At 41.6% G+C, this 14613-nt stretch overlaps 1 protein-coding gene across 1 annotated transcript in view; it reads left to right on the top strand.

Moving 5' to 3' along the window:
• The window catches only part of LOC124295564, a 284978-nt gene that overhangs the window by 52716 nt on the left and 217649 nt on the right, over positions 1 to 14613 (top strand). Inside the window, exon 3 of the mRNA XM_046745987.1 lies at positions 8098 to 8249. Within this exon, the coding sequence (XP_046601943.1) occupies positions 8098 to 8249 (152 nt within the window). The remainder of the gene's footprint in view (positions 1 to 8097; positions 8250 to 14613) is intronic.

Raw genomic sequence — 14613 nt, 5'->3', positions numbered from 1 at the left:
GGGGGCGGGAAGCGCGAGAGAGTCGTGCGAGTCCCTCGGCAGAGCAGGTTAGACGCTTGCTCGGTGCCGGCAACGCAGATTCGTGGTTAACCGACAGTGGCGCGTCGCGACATATCACATACCGACGCGAGTGGTACAGCGACTTTCGTCCGAGTGAGGGCGGCACTGTTGTTCTCGGGAACGACGGTGTGTGCAAGGTCGCGGGCGAGGGGACAATTCGAATAGAGAAATTCGTCGACGGTCGGTGGCACAAGGGCGTAATCGAAAACGTATTATTTGTACCAGAGCTAAGGAAAAATCTTTTCTCGGTGGGCGCGTGCACGGGAAAGGGTTGCGATGTTGAATTCAACTTGACAACGGTTTCGATAAAGAAAAGGGGTGAGATCGTGGCTATCGGTGCGAGGCAAAGTAATGCCATATATATAATGTTTTTTCGTGTCGAGCTACCGCGAGTGACGAGCGAAGTGAATGTCACGTCGATAGATCTCAGGCTGTGGCATGAGCGACTCGGACACGTGGGTGGTCGAGCTTTGTGCGAAATGGTAAACAACGGTCTCGTCGACGGTGTAAAAATTAAAAATGCGTCGAAATTCTTTTGCGAATCGTGTCAGTTCGGGAAGGCACATCGACAACCGTTTCGAGTGTGTGACAGCAAGCGAAATACACAGCCTGGTGAGATGATACATTCTGATGTATGCGGTCAAATGCAAGTCAATTCTCTCGGAGGTGCGTCGTACTATGTGACGTTTATAGACGATGCGTCGGGGTTCTGCATAGTGTATTTTCTCAAACACAAGAACGAAGTTCTCGAGAAGTTCAAACTGTACGAGAGTATGGTGGCGAACAAATTCGGTACGAGGATAAAAATTGTGCGGTCGGATAATGGGGGAGAATACAAGAACGAGAAAATGGACGAATATTTAGAACAGCGCGGTATCGTGTTAGAGAACACAGCACCGCATACACCTCAACAAAACGGCAAGGCGGAGAGAGCTAATCGGACGATTGTCGAATGTGCGAGGACCATACTCAGGGCGAAGGGACTTCCGTTGAACTTGTGGGCGGAGGCAGTGGGAACTGCAGTCTACGTGTTGAATCGAACGGTGCATTTCAGTCGTACAGGGGTGAAGACGCCGTACGAAGTATGGACTGGACGAAAACCGGATTTGAGACACGTGCGAGTATTCGGCTCGGTGGCATACAAACACGTGCCAAAGCAATTCCGAAGGAAATTTGACGACAAGTCCAAGAAAGTGGTCTTGGTGGGATACCAAGGAGAATCGTCGAACTATCGTTTGTACGATCCCGTTACAAGGCGAGTATCAGTGTCGAGAGACGTTGTCTTCGATGAATCAGTGGGAGCCGGAGATTGGCGACCGAGAGAACACGTGTTGGTGATACCTGGTGACAAGTTACAGGAAGAACAACACGAAGACGGTGCTGATGAAGAGCCGAGAGTCGAGGAACGGGGAGAAGACGACGAGATCAGAGAACAACGAGAAGTTGTTCCGCAGCAAGGAAGAGACGAACCAGTGCAACAACAGGAACCTGAGCTCGGTCGGAGAGAGCTGAGAGTACGTGCGAACATCAGAAGACCGTTGAGATATGCCGGAGGGGCGGATGAGGGCGTGTTTGAAATTGATTTCGTCGAGTATCGTGCTCCTGAGATTTTTCGCGAAGCGGTAGGGGGTCAAGACGGCACGAAGTGGGTTGCAGCTATCGAAGAAGAACTGCTGGCTCATGAAAAGAACAATACTTGGTCATTAGTGAAGAGAGACGAGGACATGAAGCTGATAGACTCCAAGTGGGTGTTTAAAGTCATACGAGGGAAGAAAGAAAATGCGCAGCGTTTTAAGGCACGTCTCTGTGCGCGTGGGTTTCTACAACAACGTGGGAAAGACTACAATGAGACGTTTTCTCCTGTCGTGCGATATGACTCGCTTCGGATGTTCTTGGCTCGAGTCACGCTGGATGATCTCGAGTTGATACAGTTTGACGTTTGTACGGCGTTCTTGTACGGTGAGCTCGAGGAAGAAATCTTTATGAAGATTCCTGAGGGGCTGGACGTAGGAGAAGAAAACTGTGACAGTGTGGTGTGTCGACTGAATAAGTCTCTATATGGGCTGAAACAATCTCCCAGATGCTGGAATCGTAAATTCAGCGATTTTATAAGAAAGTTCGATCTTGAACAGTCGACGAGTGATCAGTGCATTTATACTGGGTGTGTCGAAAGTGTGAGCGTGTATCTAGCGTTATTCGTCGACGATGGGCTTGTTGCCTCGAAATCGTCTCGCGTGCTTGAATCTATGATAACTTTCTTGAAGGGTGCGTTCGAAATAACCCTAGGAGATGCGAGTAGATTCGTCGGTTTGCAAATAATACGCGACAGAAAAAGGAAATCGATGTTTATACATCAAAGCGAATACGTAGAGAAAATACTAGAGAAATTTGGAATGAGGAGTGCGAAAGCAGTGAGTGTACCTGCGGATCCTCACGCGGCGTTAAGCGCAGTAGAGTCAGACGGCGAAGCTATAGAAAATGTACCGTACCGTGAAGCGGTGGGTTCACTTATGTTTTTGGCGGTAGTGTCGCGTCCTGATGTTGCATACGCGGTAAATTCGGTGTCAAAATTCTTGAACAAGCATAGTCTCATACATTGGAGAGCGGTGAAGCGTATCTTCGCGTATTTGGTCGGCGCAAGAGATCTCGGTATTGTTTACAGTAGCAAGGGTAAAGAAAATGAGCTCATGGGTTTTTGCGATGCAGATTACGCGGGCGATCTTGACACTCGTCGGTCAACGACGGGCTACGTATTTAGTTTTGCGAATGGGCTAACAGCGTGGGCGAGTCAGCGGCAGAAGCTAGTCACGCTGAGTACCACAGAGTCGGAGTATGTGGCGGCTACAGCAGCGGCGGGCGAAGCAATCTGGCTGAGAAATTTGTCGCTTGATCTGGGTTCGACATGTGATAAGGCTGTTAAACTGTACATAGATAATCAAAGTGCAATTCGGTTGGCGAAAAATCCGGAATTTCATAAGCGCACAAAACATATTGAAGTGAGATTTCATTTCATTCGAGAAAAGGTAGCTAGTAAGGAAATTCTAGTAGAATACGTGCCCTCGGAGAGTCAAAGGGCGGATATATTTACCAAAGCCGTGCCGAGAGATCGGTTTGTGAAACTTCGCAGTATTTTAGGGTTGATGTCATTCGAAGAGTTCTCAAACAGTGAGTGTATTGAGTAAAAAAAGGGTTATCGGACTTTTCGAATAGTCGCGCGCCTGCGTGCGCACTCGATGCGACGCCATCATTAACTATGTTCCCATGCGTGGCCGAGAGAGGCGTTATGCGAGAACGCGGCCGGAAGGCCAGTCAGTCGTCTAACATCAGCTATCGAGTATAACACGTTTTCGTGCATTAATAAAATAATAAAAACCTTATCTTTCGTTTGTACATGCTTGATGGTGTCTATCGTTATTTATATCCGAAAACATCCTGCTCCCTTAAACCTCGAGACATTCGACACTGCAATAAACGAGTCGTTTATCTCAATATATAGTATAAAAATAATTACGAGATAAGAGCTGAGCGGTTTGGATCATAACAGGGAGGTCAAATTGATATAAAATACTCAAAGTCTAAAAATGTATCAATAAATTGAAAATAAGAATCACACGTATTGTAATGATTCAAATATAACCGCGCAATGAACACGATAGGAGCGGATGATGTTAGACCTAGGGAGTGGAATATCTGGTCACAAATTTAAAATTGAAGAAGAAGGAGTTGCTTGGTCTATGTCTCTCCAGGCGGAAGAGGTGCGGAGGTTCCCCTCTCTGAAATTAAGTCATAACACATCAAAAATCGACGAACTAATAATAATGAAGTGAATTTAAACCACGAGGAAGAATATTTCAAATTAATTATTTAAAGAGGGATGATGTAAAACGAAGAAACAACAAAAGTGAAATCCAAGAATAAAGTGCCTCGACGACAGACAGTTATTTACAATTATTTATAATTTTAACAATATACACTATATTAAACAATATAATAACGGAATGAATGAATTGTGGAATGGATGAATGAATGAATTTTAAACCTAATGACGGCTCGTGTTTTAATATATTTTTAAATAAATTAAATTTCACTCTGCTATTCGTACCTTATGAAATATACTTAATATTGATTACGCATAATTTTCAATTTTCAAAACAGTCTTATAGTATGTTTGTACATACGTATAGCATTGGCAACATTTCATGCAGATTTCAAAATTGATATCATATAATTTACGTTAATTTTCGAATGACTCATAATGTAAGGAAGACTTAACAGGTGAATTCTGTACTGAAAGCTTAGAGCATATACAGTACTGGAAACGATCTTTTGCGAAAAATTCAGAGTCCCAATAGTGTTCAGATTGGCACAAAATTTATCTGACCAATCAGGACTAGATGGAGTGCCGTGAGTGGTGCCCTCGTAGAGATATAAGAATCATAACGATACGAAGATATTGGCAGCGAAGCATAGGTAGGCCCTTCTGTAAGTGGAAACGTCCGCTGAATAGAGAAGGAAGAAAGATCTGACACCCATTCCTGTCTTTCTTGAACGACAATAGCGCGACAGGGACAGACACGGCTGTGGGACTTGTCATCTTTTTCTATCTCCTGGACGCTTTGAGCGACGCCACACCACCGTTATCTTAATATCTCTATGGTAAGAATTAGCCGAAAGCGTAATATTGAAATGGAAGAAGAGAGAAGAACTAGTGTGTCAATGTTACCCTTGTTCAATAACGCATGTTAAACAAAGGCAACTGGGACTCGTTGAGTTTCCCTCTCTCGTTGGCCGACAAACTCCATTTCTTATGTCTTGCGTGCCCCAAACCAGCTCTTACTTTCTTTATCTGTCACCCATTATTCAAATCAATTTCTACTTTTCTTGAAAAATCAGGAGCAATGTATGAAACGAGTATTATTAACGAGCTTGGCGTTATTTTAATGTTGAAGACGATTTTATTCGTCCCACTCGTATTAAAATATGTTGTTGAGTCGGAGAGGTCAGGTTATGCCGCTCGCGACGTGATATTTGCGTTTTGCTAGCTGTCAGCTGGGTCAGGTTATATGTTCCTTCTGCTAGCTGTCAGCCGAGACAGGCTGGATGGACTGGGATTTACCGTCGATTGTTCAAGTCAATCATCGTTTTTCAAAAAGTGGAAATTATGAAATAAAAAGAAGTAAGAATTACATGCTTGTCGGGATTTCTATCCCAATGACAATTTTATTTATCCTAGTGACATTTAAATCTGCCGCATTGTCAGTTCGGTCAGGTTATGTGTAGTCTGTGCTAGCTGTCAGTCGAAGGGGGCTGGATGGACTACGATTTTTTGTCGATTGTTCAAATATATTATCGTTTTTGAAAAAGTGGAGATTATTGAACAAAAAGAAGTAGAAATTCCAAGCTTGTCGGGATTTCGATCCCAACGACAATTTTATTCATTCTAGTTATATTCAAATCTGCCGCATTGACAGCTCAGTCAGGTTATGTGCACTCTGTGCTAGCTGTCAGTCGAAGGGGGCTGGATGAACTACGATTCCTTGTCGATCATTCAAACCAATTTCAGAAAAGTTTAAATTCACAAATGAAACGAGTCAAAATATAAGCTAGTCGGAATTTATATCCCAAAAATCGGTCGCTCCTGTGAACATTTGTATTTCAGGTTATCAGTGTGGCGAGGTTTTGCCGTCTTGAGACCTGCGAGTAATTATTCGAATTATTTATTTTCCCGTTTTTATGGAATGAACAAGAGCAACGCAAGGCATATGACTTCTTTTCATATCAATTACGATTCTCGTTTAGTTCGGGTCTTTTTCAAGTTTTAAAAAACTACAGGCAATCGGCATGAGCTACAGAAGGCGCCACAGCATCAATCATCGCTCGAAAATTTCTAGTCGCGGGTGTAGTTCACAGAGTAGCCAGGTGATTTGTTTGTGGCAGCACGAGCAATACCCGCCAGTAACGGAAGATATCACCAGCGCCGCCACTCTGTATCTGCGATGGACGATGTAAAAGCATGATTCCGGCGTGTAACGTTGGTAAAAAATGTCGCCAACATTAGACGTCGGTGTTTTTCATGATAGCAAACCAGATCAGCTGCCATTTTTTTATTTCGCCATTAAATCCTACGGGACTGGGCTCAAAATGTGTGTTACATCAGCGTCGAGTGGCATCATACCAGATAGTTCGATCCATCTGGTGCAACTGTGATATTTCCTCAATTTATGTGAGTGGTAACCGATCTGTAATTTTTTTTCAAATTTTCGCAAAAATGAAAAATCGCTCCACTTTTTGCCAAAATAAGCTATCAGTGGCCCAAGTCTCGTTGTGAACGCTTCAGCAGTGTAGGAGTTTTGGCTCTCTGCGTTTTCGAGGTTTACAGCGCTTCTTTAATAGCCCCTTAAGTTGATTCCCGCGGTACTGTCTTACCGGGCGCGTCAGCGATGTCCCTCTGACTGGCGGTACGTCTGAGTCATTACGAGTGTCCGTCGGTGTGTTGGCGTCACTATCGTGTTGCCCCTTAGTACGTCGGTGTGCTAGCGATCATATAAACGGTGTTTGGCCCCGGTTGGGCGGTTGAACCCGCTACAATATCAACATGCCTGAATTCTTTGAAGTCAATTTGCTCGAAACTGTCTGACAAGCCAGCCTTATACATCACAAGTGTTGCAGTCTTACTCAAGGCCTGTACATGTGATAAAAATAAATAGAATCGGTGATGTTGTCACGTGCGGAGCGGTCTCGCACGCGACGACTTAACCCTCTACGTATCTGTAGAGGTTTATATTTATTTTTAACGTGGGTCAGGAGGTGATCGTCCTCTACAGGGCGATCCCGGGAATAGGGTTGGAGGATTCCAATATTAAATTTAGGAATGTTTTCTATGGAACCAAAATGTTTAATGAAATCAAGTGAAGGAAAAGCAAGAGAAAATTCGAGACAAGGAAGCTTACAAAATGTTCTTAATCTAGTTGTTCCCACTCATTCAACTACTCACTTTTCGGTGGTTACAGTCTGAATAGCTCACGCTCTCACACGATTATACTCAATAGCAACACTCACATACGCTTATCGCTACACTTCTCTAAGGAGTTCGTGGCTCGAAGTTCTGCACGTAATCTAGCTTTACAAGACTCAGATCGCGACGCCAGAAGCCTTTCGGGCCGCGTATAGAATTAGAGTATTACACTCTAATCGTCGGTGTCGGAAAAAGGACTTATAAACTCTACACGCGGTAGCTTTGAAGGAGCCGGGTTCCGTTGATGTGGTTTTTAAGGCGGTCTCTAACGGGACTGACTTCGCTCGCTCGTCCGACACCCCTTGGAGCGTCGGGCGGCGAGCGAGGTTTTCGCTGAGTTCGCAATTCGAGGTTTTCGCTAAATTTACAATTTTGGAACAAAGGCTCACCTCGCGACGGTCATCCTCGAAGCACGTGATCTCGCGATCGCCTCATCCCGGTGTTGATTACATCCGGGATCTGGCGGCCGCGGAGACGCTGACGTTGCTGACCGTCAACTACGCCGTTGCGCTTTGGTTATGCCACGAACTGTTTTGTAGAGAATATTTTATATGGATTAACTAATATATTTAAGCTATGCTTCCTCGTCTGTAAAGCGATATTAATAATTGACACGATTATGATTATTCGGTGTAAATATGCGGCGCTCGTGACAATGTAAGATTCACAGACCCCAAACAAGGGCATAAGTTGTTACAAATAATCATAACAGTCCAGTGATCAAATCTAAGCTCCTGTTATTCTGTGTAATGATCGTTGACGATTACGGATACAGTAAAAAAGTTTGGTCGAACTTAGATCCATGTAACGCGAATCATTGACATCGGGATATGTTCAGATCATTACATTTATTTCGATACTGATACAAATCAATCCCATAACTGACAAAACTGTGAATACGATTTCAAAGACTTTACTTTGGTAGATATTTATTTAGAAATCTTTCGATTCCCTCATCTCATTATTCCTCTGAAGTCATAGTTCTGTTCATTCACATAGTACATCAAAAGAATTTGTTTCAGATGTTGGCGAAAAACAGAGCCGAAGAATACTGCCATGAACTAATAGAGTGTTTATTGGCTAATTATCATCCTGATGATGGACCAACGGATGTGAAATATGCTGTTCTTGCAGATGCAGAGATATCTGAAAATTCCAGTATTGAAATATATCGGTAAACGTTTACAAGATTAATAATAACTATGTTCTATCAGAAAATTTTTGAATCGACAAAATATGTACGGAGAACGTAAAATTTACCAAGTATAACGGAGTAGATTTTTAATCAAAACTTGATTTTATTCGTGCTCTCACACTGAAGTATCTTACTAGCAATTGTACCTGAATAAAGCGGGATCTGACAAACTGTCAATTGATCATTGGAATTGTCTGGCAGTAGAGGGGTGGCGGGTGGAAAGGGGCCTGCTATTCTACTCGCCCTCTCAACCTCCTTTTCTTGCCTTTCCCTGGCCGGTGGGAGGTCCATTGCTTAGAGCAGTCATTATCTTGACGTTTCGGACACTGTAATCTGCTCCTCTCTTTATAAGATGGTAATCTGGTGATCGTTGGGTGCTGAAATGCTAAATGTCTCTTCATCAGCTCACAAAATTTCATACTAAAAATAGAACTTAAAATACCCGTAGGGAAAAGTTACATGGGTTACCATTGACTTTTCAGTGAAACTCTCATGGTAACATCACCCAAACCAATGGTACACAATGTTAAAGTGGAACCTAAATAACACTTTTACGTTTCACCGAATGGCATCATATGGCAAAATTCAATTTCAAAATGGCAAAGTATAATGACATAAACTGCACGATTTAATTACCATTATGATAAAAGTATATAAACTCCACATGTTAGATTGTACTGAATAAGAATTTTCGTCTGTTTAAGCACTATACGTAAGAATGTATGTAGATGATGAATGTTTACATTTTGGATTCTTGCTTCCGATGGGAAGCGACGCAAGACGGGCAAAACCGTCTAATAAATGATATGCGGATGTGCATATCATTAATTACGAGAAGTTCATTGTTGAAAGATATAAATTCGAAAAATTGGTGATTTCGAAAAGTTAACGACGGACCCAGGAATCGAACCTGGCGTCTGGAGATGCTTAGCCGGAGCCTTGCTCCACTAGACCACCCAGCCGCCCTGACTCTGTTGTCGTTCATTTACCGTTGAGACTTGAACGAGCGGACATCGCGCGCAGTTTCAGTGAACATAAAAGTGAAGAAAAAATCAGGGTAGAGTGCGAATTTAGTTGCCTAAGTGCAATTATCTGTAGCTTGGGCCCACCGTGGTGGGTCACCATCATTTTTAACATTAATAAAGGAGACTGTGAATTGAAAAGAGACCAGCCAAGCGGCGGGTGGTGCGGGGGACCAGCTCCCCGGCATCCTAACCTCAACTCGAGAATGCAGAAACGACCAAGGGAGGTGCATGTCTCGGATAATTTCTCCCAAGCGGAATTGAGGAAAAAAGCAAGAGAAATCGACAGGCTTACAGGTACGACTCGCATCGAAAGAGTGGTTAACGCAAGACCAAAAATCGCTCCTAACCTCACAAAGGCAAGATCACGATCTATATCTATCGAAAGAAAGACAGACGCCGAGTCCGCCCGTGATGAGGCAGCAGCGACATCTGGGTTCATAATACCAAAGAAAGCTACCAGACCAAGAAGAGTGAAAGATAATGCAGGATTTAGGTGCACTAACCAGTACGACGCTCTCTCAGATTCCATGAGTGTCACAGGCACTGAACAGGATCCATCCAGGCAGGTACCGAACACACATAATCTTAACGCACACACTTCCAACACCAGAACAGAAAGAGACAACGACACCCCGAAATTGAAACAAAAACCGCCAGCCATACAGGTATATACGTAGACCAGCCCGAGAGCAACTATCCAAATGTTAACGGTGTTACGCCCCGACGTACCGCCTTGCGTACCTTTTTCAAAATTCTATTTCATTTCATTTCTTCAATTTCTTCAATGCACAGATATTATTTCATAAAAATCTCATATTCTAATAACAGAAAGTTCCACCCGTCCTAGAAGAAGTCACGTATAGTCCTCGGCATCCGTTAACATTGTGTCTTATTTGCTCATACCGAAAACTGCGCTATAGAATTGCTGAGCTAGTAACAGCGGAGCTCAGCCTAATAATACCTCTCTTTTAAAGGCAAAATTATCATTAATAATTAGCATAAACTATTCATCCATTGTAAACTAAATTAAAATAGATTACTTATTAAGATGTATGGATGAATGTGTGAACATTGTATGTAAATATCTCTTGGTCATATTTTTAATATGTCACCGACGAGATTGACAACCGAAGGAAGACTCGAGTCGCACTCGAGGTGACGTTGTCCACGTGGAAGCGGAGACCGGAAGGTTGCGCTCCAACGAAAAGAGCTGACCCAGAAACACCTCGGATAGGTCTCGCACTTCATTGCCTAATTACCATTATAACTTAGTTGCAATTGTGGGATCTTGGACCCTCAGGCCCAAGCGGCCACGTCTTTCGTCTGTAAAGTCGCGAAGCGCGCGAACGTCAACCTGTATTAGCCCTTCTTGAGTACTAGTAGCGTTCGGAATATCTTAGTTGTGACCGGCCTAAAATCTCTTGCTAATCCGTCAATTCGAGAATTCATATTATCTTGTGATTGGAAAAGACTCACTATCTCCTACCTTTCAAATTCTTTCGTGTTCTTTACCATTTCTTATATCTTCGAGAATAGACATTTTCATGATATTCCGTTTTCCTCAAATGAAACCAAGTTTGGCCCAAGTTCAATCCGGATCTGGTTATATTAAGCATTCACTTTAATAATCAAGAACCTCATTACTTTCGTAAAACAATTAGTTAAATAATAATAATTCAAACCATCTTATATCAAAACCGCGAGTGAAACATTCGGAAATTTATGGTGAACAGTATCTTTTTGATAATCAACCTATCGAAACCAATCAAGACTGAGGGACCGGATTCATCGTTACCAATATCATCCATCAACCCTTCCGATCTCGAGGTGAGGCTCTGTCCCAGAATTCTACGGACACCGACCTACACGACTGACGGCTCTCAATCTCGCCGAACTTCGCATCTAAAGATAAGTTCATTCGAGTAGTCTTCTTCAACAACATTCCAAATTTTGCACAACATCTTATTAAACAAAAACAAATGGCAAGCTTCACTATCCATTGTCGAACATTCATTATTGTTTTCTAAGAATATCAATATAAATTTTCTCATAGAGGTAGAATTGGCGCCTAGCTGCAGATACTAACCTTGGGTATTTAGAGAGACACTCTCCTGTCTTCAACTCGGCCCCAAAACCATATTTTTGCAGGTTCAAATCAAAGCTAAGTAACGCATATAATTCTACGGATCAACTGATCCGTAGCGTAGGATTGGATTATTAACATAAGTTACATTCAATCTAAAAAAAGAGATATCGTATAATAATAACCGATCAGAAGTAGAAATAATAGTCGTTCAGGATAGATGTTTTGGAGGAGCATTATGTTGAGTTATACAGGGTGGGGCATTTAGAGTGTGACAGAGCAATAGCACTCAAACTGTTGATGATACTGAAAAAAGTTTCATGTAAAAGTTATATTGTTTGAAACGGCCGACATACTGGACCATCCTATTATTTTTTCGGTGGAGGCGCTGAAGCTACGCCAAGGTGAACTCCACTTTTTTAAATAGAACCATGTATTTTTTTCCTACGATATTATTACTAAGACGAAGTTAGCGACCTACAACACAAGAACATTGTAGGCACGCGAAGTATGAAAATAGTTGAAAAATCGGAACATATCGGAACAATCACTTTCAAAGGATTCACTAACCTTGGGTTGAGGTACCTACAGAAGATGCTCGAAGTGATGACCCTCGACTTGTAAATATTTGTCAATTCGCTGAAGAAAAGACCGTCGAACTGTAGCCAACATTTGTGGTGTAATTTCGGCACATGCTTGGCGTATTCTTTTGTTTATGTCGTCAGGCGTAGTATGTGCTGAATTATTAAAATTGAAAATTCGCTTGAAAATCTATCTCAAAAGTATTCACGAGACTCCTACCTTGAAACTAATTATTTCGATTCAATTTGATTTTTCGACTATTTTTATACTTCGTGTGTCTACAATGACCTTGTGTTGTAGGTCGCTGAATTTGTCTTAAAGTCAGTAATAATATTGTGTAAAAAAAATACATGGTTCTATTTAAAAAAGTGGAGTTGACCTTGACGTAGCTTCAGCACCTCCACCGAAAAAATAATAGGAGGATTCAGTATGTCGGCTTTTTCAAACAATATAACTTTCATATGAAACTTTTTTCAGTATCATCAACAGTTTGAGTGCTATTGCTCTGTCACACTTTAAATGCCCCACCCTGTATGTTATTCATATATCATTAAAATAACCCTACGTTTTGAAAGAAGGGTAAACGATCGAATTCAACTAGTTCTACAGCTTCTCTGTATTTGAATATGAATTCGTCCGTCGACGTTGTATATCTTTAAATCCAGATATGATTATTAGGTTTTTCTTTTATATCATTCATTCATTTCATAAATAATCATTTGAAGAATATACGTTATCTTCTAACAATCAAAATCATATTCGACCATTTATTTTGAACGATAACCTATCCCATTTCATTAATAAATTAGCCTCAACCATTCAAACAACTCTCACAGACCTGTATAGGACTAGGCAACAACGTGCCCACATTACCGGCTTATCGAGAGGTAAGTCTTTCTTAGTTTTAATTTTCATTCATTATCGTTACGTGGGAGCATCTTTGATTATTCATTAATCATTAACTACCACCGCTCAGCACACGCCCAACCCCACGTAACAAAGGCATCCAAAATCACAGAGGCAGATTTCTGGATAAAACAAGCCGACGGTGATTACATTAGAGTAATGCTCCAGAAAATAGACACGTTCCATACAATCAAAAAAATACTGGAAACCAACAAAATTGAGTACTTTACGTTTACCTCCCAGAGTGAGAAAAAAAATTCGCTTGTACTTAAAAGTATAAATGCTGAATATACCGAAGAGGAAATCAAAAAGTGCATTGCCAAGAAAAATCTCTCCGACCTCAAAGTCGAAGAAGTAATCAGACTCAACTACGGTGCACAAAACGAAAATAAATTCCATTCTAAAATTCAACTCTTTCCAGACAGCAAAACAGCCACACCAACCAGAACTAAATTCCTACTTTACCAACCGTTGAGATGGGAGAGTATCCGGAAGAAATTAATCTTCCAATGCCAAAGAGCCAGCGTATCGGCCATACGAGCAAGAACTGCCAACTTCAGTTTCGTTGCGTTAAATGCGGAAAAAATCACGGCCCTAAGAAGGAAGGAGGAGTCTGTGAAATAACAGAGACCTGCGACAGGGAAAAAATTAAATGCGCAAACTGCGGCAACACCAGACACCCCGCTTCGTATATGGAATGCCCGTACTTAGTCACGGCACAAGATCGTAAAAGGCAGGTTCAAGGGTTCAGAAAATCCTTGAGAGCTGAAAAAATAAACAAAATCGAGCGGTACGCACACCCTAACATCCCTTTCGCAGTCATTGGAGGTAACTATATCAGCAATTTCCCAGTTCTCCCCAGAAGCGAAGAAATGCGCAATCAACATCAATCACAAGAAACCCATTATCCTCCACAATATAAGGAGCGTGATAACGATTTTTACAGACACGAGGACCACATCTACAACAACAATAACATTTCATACAACAACAATAATAAAATCCCATTCAACAACAACGACAAAATAACTCACGACAACAATAATTTCCCCAACTTAGAGAGACTGCTGGATCAGTTTAAAAACAGCATGTTAGAGATCTTGAAATCACAATTGACCGATATTAGAAAGAAATTAACTGATCATTCCCGAAATATCGAATTTTTAATGAAATAATATAAATAATTGCGAACGCAAACACACAGCAAATTGATAATCAAAGGAATAACAACATCCTTGACCACAAAATCAAAATTTGCGCAATTAACGTAAATTCTCTGGAAGCGAATAAAAAAAGATACGACCTCTAAGAATTCATTAATAACAACCAAATCGATATAGCTCTGATTTCAGAAACGAAACTAAATTACAGACATAAACTAAGTTTCCAAAACTACGTATTGATTAGAACAGACCGACCAAACGCCAGAAACGGAGGAGGAACGGCAATAATGATCAAAAAAAAAATCAGCTTCACACAAATCCTACAATCAAACTCGATGAACAACAAAGTTATAGAATACACACTGTTAAAAAACGATATGAATTCAAATAATACTCTACTCTTATTCAGCATCTATGCAGTCTGCAATAATAAAAGAACCTTTATCGAAGAGCTCAACAAAATCTACCGAGACCATAATCTGGGAAACGACAATGTTTATTTTAATCTCGCCGGTGATCTAAATGCCAGGCACACGTGCTGGGGCGACTCCAAGATCAACGAAAGAGGCCCCTTACTTAAAAGC

The sequence above is a fragment of the Neodiprion lecontei genome, chromosome 7 (assembly GCF_021901455.1).
Source record: "Neodiprion lecontei isolate iyNeoLeco1 chromosome 7, iyNeoLeco1.1, whole genome shotgun sequence".
NCBI lineage: Eukaryota > Metazoa > Arthropoda > Insecta > Hymenoptera > Diprionidae > Neodiprion > Neodiprion lecontei.
This window is presented reverse-complemented; position numbering and strand designations above follow the sequence as displayed.